Below are 17,272 nucleotides of genomic sequence, written 5' to 3' on the forward strand. Positions count from 1 at the left end.
TGGGCAATGATGAGACGTAGCCATATGATTATTTTTACTGCTAACACATTTGTATGTAAATAAAATACTTGCTGATGTTCCATTTTCAATGGAAAATTTGAAACTATTGGGTTATAATGTATTCTCAAAGGCTTTCACGGACGGGATCTGATATTTGTAGGTTTTTCGGGCTGTTTGGCCATGTTCTTGAGGTTTTTCTTCCTAACGCTTCGCCAGTCTCTGTGGCAAGCATCTTCAGAGGACAGGAGTCAGAACTCTTGTATTCTGGTGTAGTGTGTGGGATGGTTGACTATTTGTAGCTGTGGGATCAGTTTTTGTCCTTTTGAGGAGATTGGGTGATTATGATGCTCAGGGTGTTTTTTGTTATGAGTGTATTGTAATAAGGGGGGGAGAGATGGTCTGTCACTGTGATTAATGAGTGTCATTAGCTAGTAATGTATTTTGTGTGCAGTGATCACTGGTCCTTGTGGCTGGATAGAGTTCGTTGACCTTTTGCAGGTTGTATATTCAGTGCTGGGAACCAGGCTTTGTTGAGTTTTAGATTTTTGTCCTTTTTGTTGAAATTCTGCTGGTGTTTGTGGATTTCAGTGGCTTCCCTATGTAGTCTAACATGACGATTGCTGGTGTTGTCCAGTACTTCTGTGTTTCGAAATAGAATTTCATGTCCAGTTTGTTTCAGTGCATGTTCAACTATTGCCAATTTTTCCGGTTGTTCTAGTCTGCAGTGTCTTTCATGTTCTTTGTTTCTGGTGTGGATGCTGTGTTTTGTGGTCCCAATATAGGTATCCTGTATACTCCTGCATTGGTGAGGGGGTCCCTTTTGTCCTTAGCTGACTATAACATTGTATTCGCGAAGGCTTTCACGGCCGGGATCTAATGGTTGTTGTGGGTTTTTCGGGCTTCTTGGCCGTGTTCTGAAGGTGGTTCTGACTATAATATTTTTTGTATTTTTGTGGTGGGCCTGAATACTGCTTGTAGGTTGTGGGGTTGTTGTTTTTTTAAAGTTTCCCCATGCGATCCGTGATCCCTTTGATGTATGGCAGAAATATTTTATTTGTGGGTGTCTGTTTTTATTCTTCAGTTCGGTGTTGTTTTCTCGGTTTGATGAAATACTCCACTATCCCACACACTGCACCAGAACACAGAGTTCTAACTTCTGTCCTCTGAAGATGCCAGCCACATTAGGAAGAAAACATTAGGAAGAAACATTGGGGAAAAAAATGTCCAGAACACAGCCAAACAGCCCGAAAACCCCACAACAACTATTGGGTTTTATGTTGCGTTCAGTCAAGTGCAGACTTTCAGAAATTCAGCTTCTTCAGAATTACAGTTGGCAGTATGCAAATACGGCATGCTGAGTGCTGCTAAAGGTCCATGAACACATGCTAGCATTTGTCTAGTTCTACAGCTAAAAAATAAATTAATGAAAATTTAAGTACTCAGTTTGATCACTAGAAATAGTTACTTTCAATTGACATTTTGGCACTAGATGTTCATTCTTGCAGCAAAATCAGACCACATGTCTTCACCAACACTTTACTGTTACATAAATTGAAATGTCTTGGCATATGTAGGTTAACAAAAGAGCCATGCTGGTGTTCCTTTGTGTTAGTCATTAGGACCTCAGGGCTATTATTCATCATAATTCAAAGAAGATTAAAAAGCCAGACTTTTTAAGCAGTCCACTGATGTTACCCATTGATTTCAACAGGGTTAACATTTGTTTTATGCAAATGTTTTTTATAGCATTGGACTTTAAATTCAAGGCCTCGGGCTGGATTAATAAGAGGGTTCATCCAAGTGGGGAACAATGAGAAATATTGCATTGTCTAGAACAGATTATGAAACATGGGCATAAAAGCCAATGATAATATTTTAAGTATTTGAAGAATGTCAAAGTCTTCTTTGCAGGTTTAATTTTATAACCCTTTCTTTACAAATAATAGAATTCAGGCACACAAGACATTATAAACACATTGAGACATTGAGTGGTGGAGATTGACACTAGCAGTACTTACCAGCAGGAAGCGAAACATATTTAGACACTAATTTGCTAGCTATCTAAGTGTTAATTAGATGAACTAATACAGTTACTTTACTCTCTAATTAACCTTAAACATTGTATGTAATTGCTACATGTACAATGTGGCAACCACACTGGATGAACAAAGCTTACACCCTATGTTAGCAACACTGCTAGTTGTTCGGGTGTTATAACTCCTCATTTTGATAAAAGCATGTAACAAAGATGAAAAACTTCCAGGCTGGGTATCTAATCTGTTCCACAGAGACTGACCCTTAATTTCCTCCCCCAGAAGTGAATGGGAAAGGCATCCCTGCTATTATCCCCAGTTAGTGCCAAGAGAGATTCCATGCTTTCACTTCCAGTTGGAATGATGAGTGGCATTTTAAGGGGAATCTCCACGCTTGTTGCGAATCAAATGTCTGATTATAATGGAATACTGCGGCATGCTGCTCGCTGGCTTAACTGGAAGAGCAACAAATGTGCTAAAATTTTTGCCTACACCATGTCATCTTTGTGAGAAGTGCAATAGACAAAGCTTCCTCAATCCAGATATAACTTTGAGGGAGCTATCCTCCAGTCAGTTCATTTCTAAGGTAAAGAGCATAGTGTGTTTCATCTTCCAGAGTCTTTCGTTCTCTCTTCCCCCATTTCTAACCGTGATGTGTGAATGTCAGCTTTAAGACAAAGGATTCATGTGTCACTCCACCATGTTTTACACTTGTGGACATGCCCACAGGCTCACCGCAGTAATGAATTAATTACCAATTCACTTAATATTTACACATTTATCCAAAGATGGTTCATATCACAAATTTGTATCTCAATCCAACCCTGAATGTTTTGAACAGTGCCATCAGGAATGAAATCTGATCAAGATTTCCCTCACACTTAACATCTTCCTGGTCTTACAGTGACTTGGTAATTCACTATGTGTGACCACTCACCTCTGGAGCACCTAGGGAGATGTACATATCGGTATTATACACCAGACTGACTTTATCTGTGTGAAATGTCATCCACATACATCCATAATGAGTGCCAAACAAACAGCTCTTGCTGTGGTCTCAGGAGTCCTTCCCAATCAAATAAGTATTTTCTTTTTAATTACCAAGTTCAAGCCACAGATGGTTATTTAGTTATTTTCCTAGTAGAAGATAATCCATTCCATTCACTGCGATTACAAGTGGGCCAAGTCTCTACTAAAATCTGGCATCATTTGTCCTCGGAATGAAACCAAATACACTGAAGGGATCATCATGAGTAGCATCTTCAGAGAGTGTATTTTCAGCATTCAGCTGTGCACTATTGAGATAAATACACGTGTCTGAGGGCACCGAGCTCATTCTGGTATGGTGGTCATCCACTTCTGGTGGAGGATTTTTCTTTTTTCGAAGGTTTTTGTTTTTTCTTTTCACACTGTGATCCAGGGAAGCATAGCACATCTGGCGCTCAGCTGTCTGCTATAAAAAGAATTATATTATTGATTAACATATGATTCTTTCTTCACCTATGAGACTTTTCATATCTGAGAGCTATTTGGGGAAATATACCACAAGTATATATTGGCTGAAATCCTATGGTATAACTACACCTGCAGAAGGGTGATGATATCACTAACAGGAGAAGATTTTTGGTAATTAAAATATTTCCCTTTATATCTTCTGAATTGTCTGACTATCTTGTTAACTGAGAATAATCCATTTCATCACGTGGAAGCTGTGGGAGCAGCAGGACGGAAGGAGGAAGACTTTCATTACTGAACCAGTAACATAATCCAGTGCCAACAATTCTCAGTAATGAAAGACTTCTTAAGACAAATACACCTTTTTTGGTCTGATTGAAGATTAGAACTTCCAGAGACCCTCTCATCAACGATCTATGGAAGGAAAAAATTCCATAACATTCAGACACAAATTAAACCTTATAAAAATGCTTCCCCTGTATGGAAATCACAGAAATGCAAAGGATAAAAATTATTAATAACAGTACCTGTGCTTCAGTGATAGATGTGTGAGGCTGAGCATGGGCATTCATTTGTTCATAGCAACTTTCATCTGGATATAGTTTGAAAGAAAAAAAATTAAAACAGTTGCTGCTAAAATGTTATTAATGTCTTGCTAAAAGCTTAAATTTCCAATTCATTGTAAAAATATTTTGATGGAATCATTTTCTGCCATCAAGGTTTTATTGTACTTAAAAAAAACCTTTATTGCTATAGACATGAGGTGGCACAATAGGAGAAAATTTGAAAAAGACATGCATGTATCATATTGAGGACATTTGTATATATCAGGGGTTCCCAACCTTGGTTAACCCAGATGTTCTTGGACTGCAACTCCCAGAAACCCTGGCTAGCATAGCTGGTGGTGAAGGTTTCTGGGAATTGCAGTCGAAGAACACCTAGGTTACCCAAGATTGGGAACCACTGGTATACATATATGACTATCCTAAAGTCCTTCTCTTGCCATTTCACAGTACCATGGAGATACTCATGTCTCTCAAAGGGAATGCCAGTATAGTTCAAACAGGTTTTTCCAACTTTAAATACACTCCAGAAGCAAACTACATGTTCATAATCCAAATGTCAGTCAAGCTGAGTACAGAAAGGCTTATTACCAGAATGCCTAGTTAAAGTGAGTACAGTAAATATGAGCACAATGATAATGTAAAGTCAGTATGTTCTGTATCACTTAAAAGCAAGGGTATTCAAGGTATTTGTATGTAAGAAACTGTGCTCATGATGACACTAAAAACTGCAATATACTACTCATTTTCAAAATAAAGATCGAATTAAATCTTCACCTTACAAGCACAAACAATAATTTAGTTTAGTTTAACGCTGAGCCAAAGCAGGGCTGGGGAGATCTCCCACAGCTTGGTGTGGGAACGCTTGCTTCTCTTTCTCAGTCCACTAGCTGCACGTGGCTTAGCCAAAGGATCCTAAATAATATAAATGGACAACCTTAAATATAACTTACTTAGTATATCTTGATGACAGCGATTGAGATTGTCATAAACAGGACATTCCTCAGAATAAAATTCACTGTTGCTGTGAAAAAGGATGAAAGAAGAAACAAAGAAGAAAAAAAAGTCAAGTTTAGATTCATAGGAACACAATAGCCCAGGATGCATTTCATATGAAAGTATCCACAGTACCTACGTGGTATAGTGGAAAGAGTGATTGACTAGGATTCAGAAGACCTGAGTTCAAATCCCTGCTTAGCCATGGAATCTCACTGGGCAATTGAACTAAGTAAATCTGTTATTAAATATCTCACTTACCTTAAACACCCTACTAGGGTCATTATAAGTCATTTCCAACTGAACAGCACATAGCAGCAAAAATCCACAATATATTTAGAATAAAATGTTATATAAAATAGATTGACTTGTCTGCCAAGTCTTTGCATGAACGACTGTATCTTACAGCTGTGTGAGTAAATACAATGGACCACATTGTAAGATTCCCCTTGAGATGAGTGTAGGTGGAAAGAGCATAAGCAGTGCATACCAATGGGAGATTGCAAGGTAATTTTTCTAGATTTCTCCCCTCTCCTTTGAAAATTGTACCAACATTTTAAACAGTGTCCTCCTTTCCCTTTTACACAGCCAACTGGTGAATAGAGGCATGCCTTAGGATCCAACCTCAAATGTCTATGGGAAATAAACACAAAATAAAGGCCCATACCAATCCTTTACATGAGAGGACAAACAAAAGAATGAGAACATGTATCATACCATGGTTCCTGGTAGTTCTCACACTTCACACTCATGCCTGGAAAATATTTTGGGGGGAAAGGTTAGAAAAATTGAAAACAAATAAGCATTGTAATTTATGTTATCAAAAGTTGCCATATTGTTAAAAATGCTCCTTCCTGCCTTATTACTTTCCCCTGAGAACAGATTAAGTGTTCTGACTTGAAATGATAGGTAACTAAGTTTATCTTAAATATTCTTGCAAAGTTCCCATTAATCCATAGAGGCCAGAAAAATGTCCCTGTAGGCATGTACCAATTAGTGAAAGGCAATGACTTTTATTTTAAGAATATACTTTTCATTCATACTGTAAAAAATATTGTAAAAAAAATAAATAAATGTGCCCAACATCTTCTTATATTTAAATAATAAATGTATCCAACAACTTGAGGCCATGGCAACAGGAAGCAATTGGGAAAAAAAAACCCCACTGCATTACAACATGAGGTTAGGAAAGGAGATTTAAAACCACCAAATATCTATTCAGCTAGCCCTGGGTAGATTGAGGTACTTGCCTCAAGCAGCAAATGCTGGTGTGTGTTTGTGTGGAAGAGCAGTAACAGCTCCTCCCGCTGTTCCTCCTGAATTTCTCAGCCATTCGTGTCTTAGAACACAGAGCTGTGTGTAACCCAAGGAGATGTGTCCTCCCACTGCTTTCAATATAATGAAAGATCCTTTGCGATCAGCAAGTTCTACAGCTAGGCGCAAGTGCCAGTCTGTTCTGTTCAGGAAATGGAAAGAACCATCCTGTATTTTGCCTTCAGCAGCAAAAAAAAAATGAGTTGGGTCAGGTTATGCAGTTTTATTGACCACCTGTTCTCCCTGTTGGGAGTTCAGGTAGGACAACGTAGAAGAAATAGAACAAACCTTGAAAAATGGGTGTTTTAGCTAAGACAAGACAAAATTTTAAAAAAGAAAAACAAAATAACACATCCTGCCTAATCAGGTCAGAGATGCTACTTCACACATTGGGAACAAATTATGTTAACAACTTGCCCCAGATGCACATCCCACTTCCTTTGTGCTCTTTTCATAAAGATTTCTCAGTCACAGGAAATGCATTACATTTTCCCAACTATGTCAGTCAAAAGGACCAAGAAGTTGTTTGTGATTTTCTTATTCAAGATGGTTGATGACATTTATGGGACCCAACAGTTCCACAGACAGGCCATCGGATGTAGCAAAGACAGTGTTGAGCTCCACAGGGTTGGCCACAGTAGTGAACAGAATCTAAGACAAAACTCATGTTTTCTGACCAGATTTCAGAAATGTTAATAATCTAAATTCATAGAGCTCTGGATCTGATCCACTGGGGTCCTTCTAATTCAGACTAGAGCTTGGAAATGTTACTTTTTAAAACTACAGTTTCAATGCTGTCTGGGGGATCTGGGGAGTCATAGCCCACAGTTGTAGTTGTGATTCAGATGCTTTCTCATATGCAACTGTCCATTGGTTTAAATAATTTCCTGTAAGCCCAGAATTTTTTTCAAAGACAGGGAAAATCTGTGCAATTTTAATTTTGCACAGATAGAGGCCAAATTTAATCTCCAAACGGAGTGTAGAAAATATACATTGAAAGGATAACAAGACCCTCTAACATTATTAAGTAATACTGAGCACATGACCATGACACAGGAATAAATAAATATTCAGTCTTCTTAGTCAACCTCTTACAAAAGACGAGCAAAAGATTATTTTTTTCTTCATATTCCAATGCATTTCCTGCTTTGTCTCATCCTGCAAAATTTATCCTTCCATATTTTCAATAGCACAGTTCTCTGTTATTTAAGTCAGACTCACATTAGTTCAAAGAGGATAGTGAACATTTAGCTTATTCCCTTTTCTTCCAGTCATGTACTGCACCCTTCATGCCCAAACTAAGGTCTAATATTCTAACGTATTCCATTAATACTCTTACATGAAGCTGACTTATATTCATTCAGAATATCTGTCATCTAGCCCAATGTGCTCTGCAGAAGCAATGGGAAATCTATGGTCCTGTATAACCTAGATTCTAGATATGACTCTATCTTGCATGAGACCCAACCAGTATGGTCAAAGTTCAAGAATTTCGGCAATTACAGTCCAAAATCTGGATTTCTGATCCATAATTCTGACTGAGTGATACACTGAATACATTGTTCACTGGACATGCCAACAATTAAGTTTATGGACATGTGCAAACAAAACATGTACTGCAGGACAGACCTTTCACTTTTACTTTTGTATTACTGATCTATTACTATGAAATTTTAGATGCATATTATTTTTCCCTAACGAAATACATGCCAATAAAGCAATGTAAATACAGATAAACATTTCAGTGAAATAAATCTTCACATCTAAACTATGGGACAAGTACATTGATTATTTACCTCATAGTTTGTGTTGGATTTGGCATAGGTAGAACTGAATTAAAAACTGCTGACCACATGAGGAGGAAACCCAGTGTTTTCCACTGGGAAATTGCTTCTTTTAGTTCTGCTGGCAAGGAATAGCTTATTCTGCTCTGATTTGGGTGGCATTGCTTTTCTTGACTTTCTGGCATGTGTGATCATCTAATCTGATGCAAAGGAATAGTCATGGGGATGTCAGTGGATGCATTACTACATTTATTTATTTATTTATTTATTTATTTATTTATTTATTTATTTATTTATTTATTTATTCATTTATTCATTTATTCATTTATTCATTTATTCATTTATTATATCCCGCCCATCTGGTCGACATCAGCTCCCCTCAACTGAGCACCTCTTGCCTACCATCCTCCAGACAATTTTGCTATTTTTTAAAAATCTGCTTGCCAAAGACAGCACTGTACCAGATAAGTACTATGTCATTTATTAATTTTTATATAAATTATATATTATTAAATTATATGTCATTTATATATATAAAAAGATGAAGGGGCGTTCCACTGGAAATTGCCAATCTCAGCAAAGATAGCTCTTTTCACAACTTTCTGCCTCTGCCCCATGGATTCCTGCAACACAATAACTGATTGTATAAAATCTGGCAGGGACACAACCCAGACCCCCCCCCCATGTAGTCACATCCTAATTCAATAATACTTAAGCCTTGCAGGAGAATTAGTTGTAATTTAACATTGTGTAATTTAACATGTGTGTAAGTGTATCACATGAATTGACTTATGATGCTATGGAGGAACATTTAGTGAGACACTAAGAATAACTTTTCTGGAAGAGCAAAATTGCAGTGTTTCTTACCTTTTTGTTTCTTTTCTTTTAAGTAGTACGAAATATTTTTCAGTAAGGAAATAATCATAACTGTCGTTATCAAAGCAAGAGGTATCCAACAATGGATACACTCATCCCCCATTTCTGCAATAAAAACATTTATACATATATAAAATGAGCATTTTAATTCATTAATTCTTAAACTTGCAATCTGACAGATATTTAAACATGCTTAGGTTCCAAGAATTATGTATACAATGGAAATTGAACCTGTGAACTTAATTGAGCATTAAATTGTTTAAAAATTCTCCAAAACTCTTCATCAGGTTGGATATTAAACAAATCAGAAAGTAGGAAATGAGTGTGATTAAAGGAGGGAAAATGCAGTTAGATTCAGAAGCTACAAATGTGCATTTAATGACAGTCTTCAGAGGAAATATAGGAGCAGACAGAAGACTTACAGCACAATGCTGTGCATATCTACTCAGAAGAAAATAAAATGTTCAAAAGGATCTAAGTGAGTATAAGATTGCACCTTTGCACTACAGACCAAGGCACAGCTACCAAGAGTCAGATCAAACATTAAGATACCTAAGACATCAATCATGCCAACAAAGCTTGGTTAGCTTTCAATGGACCAGTTACAAAGTTAACACAGGTTAATTTGCCATATGTGGATTGAGGCAAGCTCACCTTAGAATAGTCCAGTATCCTAGTTAGCATTTACATACATGGAGCTCCAACTGCAAAAGATGTCATGATGATCTGATAAAGTGCCAACCCATCACCTTGTCAGATCACCACATTTTTAAATATTGACCAAGATACTGGTTATTGTCTTTTCCTTTTGTGGGTGCCTGCTTCTAGATGCCACCACGTTCCACTGCTTCTAGATGCAGAATCAATGTCTCATTTAGCAAAGTCGTCAGCAAGGAAAAAACACCCTACTGGTTGTTGGAATTTAACAACCCTGTATGCTATCTGTGTTTTGATGGACTGGAAGGGACTTTCCTGGGCCGCGGTGACTGTATATCTATCGAACATTAATCACTTGTTCCTTCCAGCCTCTGAATTAAAAGATTTGTCTAAGAAAGCTCACATTAATATATATATATAAGTTAGCCTTTAAGGTGCCACAAGGTGTGTGGGGTTTTTTTACTTTTATTTTCATTTTGCTCATACCTATTTGTCCGTGTCACATTAATTTCGTTACCCAAAAAAAAGCTGAACAGAAAGAAAAGAACTATATACTTTGAGAATAAACCAATGTGAAACTGCGCAATTTCAAATTATCTAGATGTTTGATTCCACCCATTTGGGTTTGGATAGAGATGGTTGTCTTACTGGACCCTCTAGATGTCAACTGAAGGCCAAGCACTGCATTATGTCACTTATCAGCAGGGACTGGGATGTGAGTTACAGGACTCCCTGTCAGTCAGACTTAAGTCACACCGGTTACTTGACTCGGACTTTTTTTTTTCAAGGATTCAGACTTCACTTGTGACTTAGAACCCATCCACCCCTGCATTTTTTTCTGGGGGAAAAAAGCTTGTTTTTAATAGGAACTCAGACTTGGGACTTGGGACTCAGGACTTGGCACCAAAGACTTGGACTTGGATGTGGACATCGGACCCAAAGACTTGCCAACATCCCTGCTTATTAGTAAACTGTACTTAAGTCAGCTGCATGTCTTCTACATGAGAATCTTCTAGCATACTATTTTTACACAATCAATTGTGAGATACTGTCCAGGGATTCCATGATTGCCATGATTTAAGGCAACAAAAGAAAAACAAGAAATGTCAATGGACTTGTTGATGCTGAACATCAGTTTTCTGTGGCTGGTATCAACAAACACAGGTCTGTACTTGAAACAAATTAAGTATTACAGACTCTGCAAAAACAGAATATAGGAGTTCACTGATGACTTTTTGTCTGTCTTTTTGTTTTCACTAACATCAGCAGCTACTTGAAAGCATCTTCTTTAGGAGGCTTCTTATTCATGAGACACAACTTAAGGATCTAATCTTCATAACCATTCAATCTATTACTAATTCTCAGCGGCTTTCATTTTGTTTGGTGTCTGTGCTTCATACGAATCATGTAGCTATAATCAGATTCATGCAGTTATTTCTTTCCCATCAGCTCTAATATCACCTAGCTGTTTGCATGCCTTACCATAGGCTTATGAGAGAATCTAATATTTGGGACAGTTCTGGTGACTGATTTCAACCCTGGACAAGTTGGTAATTGCCATCATTTTTGGGAGCTGCTAGAGTGCTGTAGAAGAGAGAATGATGCATTAGGACTTAAGAAGACTTAAGGTTCAAATCTCTACCCAGTCATGGAAACTTACTGGGGGATGGCACTGGTAAAACCACTCTGAAAGTATAAATGTTTCAAATACTAAAGTATAAACCATTAGAACATGTTAGGAACTATCAAATCAGTTCTGACCTATGGTAGCCCTTTCCAGGGTTTTCTAGGTGTACAATACTCAGAAGTGGTTTTCTGTTCCATTCTTTCAGATGCTGAACAGCTTGCCCAAGGCTACACATGCTGGCTCTTCTCTTGTTAAGGTTGCCATAAATCAAATGCTGTATGACAACACATGACAAACAAACCTCATTATTTTTCCAGTGATCTGAAACATGTGCTCCTCAATTCGTCTTAAATTCAGCTGCCATATCCAAAATAACTTGATACCCAAGGACTGCTTCTGAAAATATATATCTATCCCTGTGGCAGACAGCCAAAATATAATTTCACCAGGAGCATCTTAGGCCTGCTGTATTAAATGGGTGATCGTCCTTGTAGCAATCTGGACAGGACTCTTATTTAACTATCTTAGCATTTAACAAATATCCGAAGTAATGTTCTGGGCACCTTCCTATGTGCAATCTGGTAAAATATAATATTAAGTGTTCTTGATTGCAGTGCACAGAGTGCAGGGACCAGACTTTTACTGAGCTTTAGCATTTGGCTGGACAGGTATGCTGCACGATGAACAGAAACCTGCCTTTTTATGCAGTGGAAGACAAAGGTGAACAGTAGTATGTTAGCAATATTTGCCTGCGTAGTATATACCACAATGCACTCCATGCATTAAAATAATAAGAAAGTTCAGGATTCTATAGGCGTAAGGATTTCCCATTGCCCTTCATCCTGAGGACACCCGTGCAATTTGGAGTGAACAATATGAGGTACAGTACGTATACTGTTCAATGCTGTATATTATGTGAGAAACAACTAGTGTGTGAAAACAAATTAGGATATAGGCTCCAGCCTTGTACACCCTTATCAGTAGCACTCTTGTGTCTGAATACACATGCAGAAGGTTATAGTGCAGGAAACGTTTAAGGATCTTTTTCATACTAGGATGTCTTCTAAACCTCTAAAGAAAAGTGTCCTTTGAATGACAAGATCACCAGTAGAGGGTACAGTTTATCTTCTCCTCATTCCATGTCAGACTGGACAAAGGAGAAGCTGCTTAATGCTTCTGAATGCTGATTCATACAAAGAAAATATTCTTCCCTAATAAAAGCAAAGTGTGCTGCTCGTATACCACCCACAGTGCTTAGAACGTTCTCTGGGGAGTTAACAGTTTAATTATGCAGGCTACTCATTGCTCTGTACTTGTGATGTAAGTAAGATTTTGTAACACTGACCCTTACCAAAAGCAAATTTATTAAATGACTTAATAATCTGAAATCAACATAAAATGATGACCTTCATGGCCTACTGAGATAGGGCTGAATCTCTTGAAATGGATCCCTAAATGGCAATTAATCAAAATTCTGTTAATTAGGTTTTTAATATTCAGATCACATACTTTTAGAGAGCAAAAGGTACAGAGAAACACAGAAATTCCTTGCATAAGGTAACTATATATAGCACGCACATTAGTTCTATCGAATAATATTAATGGAAGCTTCTGTCCACCGAACTAGAAATTAGCCATAGTCTACGAAAATGATCATAATGATTAGTCAACAAATTTACTAAAATAAATGTAGCAATGTGAGGTAACCTGCTGTGAGATCTGTAACTCTCTGGAAGGCAACTTTGTCAACATAACCACATTCAAAACTGCCAGTGCAAAGGAATGGTACGTACCTTTTAATTTCCTGCAGAACTTTCTGCAATTTCCTGCAGAAAATGAGACCTCTTCTGAAACAGGAAACAAACTGTTTTTCAGAGTTGAGAACCTCAGAGGCTCCAAAGGCTGGTTTCTTGTAGCCCAATTTTAGAATTCATCTGGGCACCTAAACTGCAAGTTTAAATCTTTTGTAGTTGCAAACAGGAAATGACGTAGACGTAACTTCGATAACAACCACGGGATCAGAGCTAAGGTTCTCTTCTTCATTATCTTCTCCACAAAGATATGTAAGATGTATGCAAGTTTTGACAGCAAAAGTCCTCCTCTCTCTCTTGAGCTAAGTTTTCATGGATGTTTCAAAGATATAAAAAGCATTGCATAATAATAGGGAAACAGTAACATCAGCTAAGTATTCTAATTTTTGAAACTAAGGGATCTTCCAGATGGGGAATCTGTACTTTGTGAAGTTCAGCATTAGGCTCTGGTCTTCATGGAAGCTCCTCTCCAATATCCAGATGATTTTCCCATTATCTATGCAGAAGAATGAAAAGAAGGGAGTCTCCATGAGTTCCCACAGTGTTTTGACTAGCCTAAATCTCTTGGCTTGCTTTGTGTTGCTTCATTTCCCAGTACAAAATCTGACTCCCCTCCTTTTAATTTTTTTAAAAGCCCCCAAGTGCCTGGGAGGAAGTGAAAGTGCTTGGGTGGCCAAGGAAGGGGAGGAGTAGCACCTGGAAACTGGAGTTAGTGTGGAGCTTGTAGCCTTTGGCTCTAGCCGTTGAAAGAAACTTGGGGGGGGTGACCTGCAGCTGTCCCTCCAATTCAGAACATAAAAACCAGTGAGGATAACACACACTGTTGCCAGTTCCTTTGACAGGAAGGGATAAGTAAGGACTAAAGTAAGGATAAAGGACTAATCAGCCATCAATGTCCCAAATACTTGATAATTCCCTTTATGCCATCTTCCCCTGAGGTAAATGCATTCAAATCAATGCCTGAAAAGAACCTTTCCATAGACTCATACAATCATTGAGTTGGAAGGCGATTGTCACACCACCGACTCCAACTCTTTACTCAATGTAGGAATCCAAATCAAAGCAGATCTGACAGATGGTTGACCTGAATGTATGTTTGCCTGAATGTATGGACAGAGTCATAGGGAAGCACTGACAACAAAGAGATGAGTGGCTAATACAGCCCTGCTCCACACTCACACATTTGATGAGTCTTTTTTGAAAAAATCTTATTGGGGCTGAAACAAGTACAGGATTAAACATGAAGTCTTCTACCTTATCAATTTACCTGGCAGGAACTCAGTGGGGGCTGGTTCTAAGAAGACAGAAATAGGATTGCTGTGTGGGGTGAGCTCGGTCTTTATTTTCAGAGCCTGAACGTTCCATTCATTGTAAAATGAATATGATTTCCGTATTATTACATTACACAAAGAGCATCTAAGCCAATTTAAATATGATCTCCATGTATTTCCTACAAATCCAGTTATGAGATTTAGCATTATTAAACTGCTACATGAAAAGGTGATGGCTCAGTTATTTGTTTCAATTTTAGGAGAGAAACTTTCCCCCAACCAGCAAAGCAGTCAAACCTCCACAAGCTGTACTCTAGTATGTGTATGTTCACATAAAACGTATCTTCAGTACCTCAGAGCTCTTCATTTTGATAGTCTGGTAAAAAAAAATCCATTCTGAATTCTCATACTATTGGTTTCCACTTTAATCAATTGTTTGACAAAGGCTAATCTACAATAATGCAATGAAGCCAGGGCTCTATAGCATGAAGTACTGCCAATTTTGTAATTTGCAGAGATAGTGCTGTTTTCACAGTATCTTGGTGGTTGTGCCAAGGGGCAGAGAGTGACATGGATGGATTTTTCCAGGAACAACCCAAGACGCAAAATAATTTGGGATGGTTCAGTATTAAATGTTCAACCAAGAGTCCGTAGCTTTGCAAATGATCTTGGAGAACATTCAAACAGGATTATTTCTATGGATCTACAGAACTGCCTCTCTTTTTGTTCTCTCCTTGAAATGTGACTATGACAATGACTGGACATGGACCAAAAATCATATAGCAAGTAATTTCAACTAGCAGAGGACACTGGGACAGATAGTTAGCTAGATGCATAGTCTGGCTTTTCCTTTTTCCTTTTTAAGTTTTGAATCTTTCAAGTCTTTTAAATTGCTAATGTCATTGCCACACAACTGGATTAACATCTGCCTAAAAATGTTTGGGATTAGTAAAAACATTCAGAAGTTCCTCAAGAAAAACACAGAAAAATAGAAAACCATCTTAATGACCAATGGTGCAGAAATTGGGGGAGTTAGCATCAAAGAGGAATATTTCAGGGGGATTCTTTGTCACCACTGCTGTTTAACATCTCACTAATCCCCATGTCAATAATTATAAACAACACTGGATTGTGCTACCATATTTCACAATAAGCTGGAAAAATCAATCATCTCTTATACATGGTTGTCCTAAAACTATATGCAAAAAGTTCCAAAGAGATAGAATCACTGCTAAACACAGTGCAAATATTTAGTGAATATATCCAAATGAAACTTAGAATTGACAAATGTGCAGCTCTGTCTATACACCATGTCAAGATCCAAAAACTAGATGGAATAGAGTTAAAAATGGGAATATTATGAAATCACTATCAAGTGATGAAAATTATAAATACATTGGAAAACTAGAAGCAGACAACATTGTGCACACAAATGTTAAAGAACTGACAGAAACAGAATATATGAAAAGACAGCAGAAAAATCTTAAAATCAAAATAGGGGAAATATAATCAAAGCCATAAACATATGGTCAGTTCCAGTAATTAGATACCCAGTTGGAATAATATATTGGACTCAAAACAAATTTGAAGAATTAGATCAAAAAACACGGACACTAATGAATATGCATCAGATTGTATTTACAGATTACATTTGGACAGATTATATTTACTATGAAAAATTGGAGGCCATGGATTACTGCAAATACGGCAGAGAAAAATTACTGAAAGCAGTAAAAATGGATAATATTTTGAAAACAACAGAAACAAAGGCTCAATATAAGAAACAACCATTTGAAAAGAAATTAAACAGTTGAAAAAATAAAACACTACATGGACAACACCTGATAAATATTGATGGAAAGCATGATCATAATTCAAGAAGGGCATGGCTAAAACTGGGGACCCTTAAGAAAAAAACCCGAAGGCTTGACTTTTGCTGCACAAGAACAAGCACTCCAAATCAATGTGGTGAAAGCTAAGATCCAAGGAGTTAGTGCTAACAGCAAATATCAGCACTGCCAAGGAAAAGATGAAACTGTGTCACACCTCATCTGTGAATGTCCAAAGATTGCACAGATTACAAAGTTATACATGATAGAGTGGCAAAGTTAGTGCACTGGTCATTATGCAAAAAATATAACTTGCTGGCCTCCAAAAACCTGTGAAACATCAGATACAGAAGGTGTCAGAAAATGAGGAAGTCAAGATCTTGTGGGCTTTCCAGATCCAAACAGACACCTTGAACATAACACACCAGACATAGTAATAATACCGTGTTCCCCTGAAAATAAGACATGGTTTTATATTAATTTTTGCTCCAAAAAACACATTAGGGCTTATTTTCAGGGGATGTTTTATTTTACAGTCATGTCATCTTCAGGTTGCTGCACAATGGTGGAGGGTGGGGTTTCACTTAACTAGGGCTTATTTTGGGGGTAGGGCTTATATTTCAAGCATCCTGAAAAATCATACTAGAGCTTATTTTCAGGTTAGGTCTTATTTTGGGGAAAGCAGGGTAGAATGAAGAAATGTCCAGATCATTGCAATTCCAGGGGATGCCAGAGTTGAAAATAAAGAATTGGAAAAACTAACAAAGTACAGAGACCTGGCAATCGAAACATCTTGCCTCTGGAAGAAATACACTTCAGTGGTCTCCGTAGTCATTGGGGCTTTGGGAACAATATCAAGAAACTTCACACAGTACTATAAACAGTTGCAAATCTCAATAATCACGCCCTCAGAGCTACAAAAACCCGACAATAATAGGAACAGCATACATACTGAACTGATATTTAACAGATACATAGGTTTTTGGTTAAGACTTGTATCTTTATATAATACCACCAGTTATTTTTTAATATATAATTTTAATTGACTATGCCTGG

The 17,272-nt window shown here is 37.5% G+C and overlaps 1 protein-coding gene across 4 annotated transcripts; it reads right to left on the minus strand.

Annotated features, from left to right (window-relative positions):
- Nucleotides 1-1,868: 1,868 nt before the first annotated feature.
- On the minus strand, nucleotides 1,869-13,705 carry TRAT1 (T cell receptor associated transmembrane adaptor 1). 4 transcript variants are annotated; one of them, XM_020806383.3, is made up of 6 exons: nucleotides 13,099-13,705; nucleotides 9,013-9,126; nucleotides 5,765-5,801; nucleotides 5,005-5,075; nucleotides 4,016-4,080; nucleotides 1,869-3,483 (listed from the first exon to the last, which is right to left on the minus strand). In XM_020806383.3, exons 2-6 carry the CDS (start codon nucleotides 9,122-9,124, stop codon nucleotides 3,226-3,228), a joined length of 543 nt encoding a protein of 180 aa, XP_020662042.3. In that variant the 5' UTR covers nucleotides 9,125-9,126; nucleotides 13,099-13,705; the 3' UTR covers nucleotides 1,869-3,225. The 4 variants fall into 4 exon arrangements, with proteins under 4 accessions (XP_020662042.3, XP_020662039.3, XP_078245979.1 ...); XM_020806380.3 differs by having other exon boundaries at nucleotides 1,869-3,486; XM_078389853.1 differs by lacking the exon at nucleotides 13,099-13,705 and adding an exon at nucleotides 11,161-11,232 and having other exon boundaries at nucleotides 1,869-3,486.
- Nucleotides 13,706-17,272: the final 3,567 nt, after the last annotated feature.

Source organism: Pogona vitticeps, chromosome 3 (genome assembly GCF_051106095.1).
Source record: "Pogona vitticeps strain Pit_001003342236 chromosome 3, PviZW2.1, whole genome shotgun sequence".
In the NCBI taxonomy this organism is placed as follows: domain Eukaryota; kingdom Metazoa; phylum Chordata; class Lepidosauria; order Squamata; family Agamidae; genus Pogona; species Pogona vitticeps.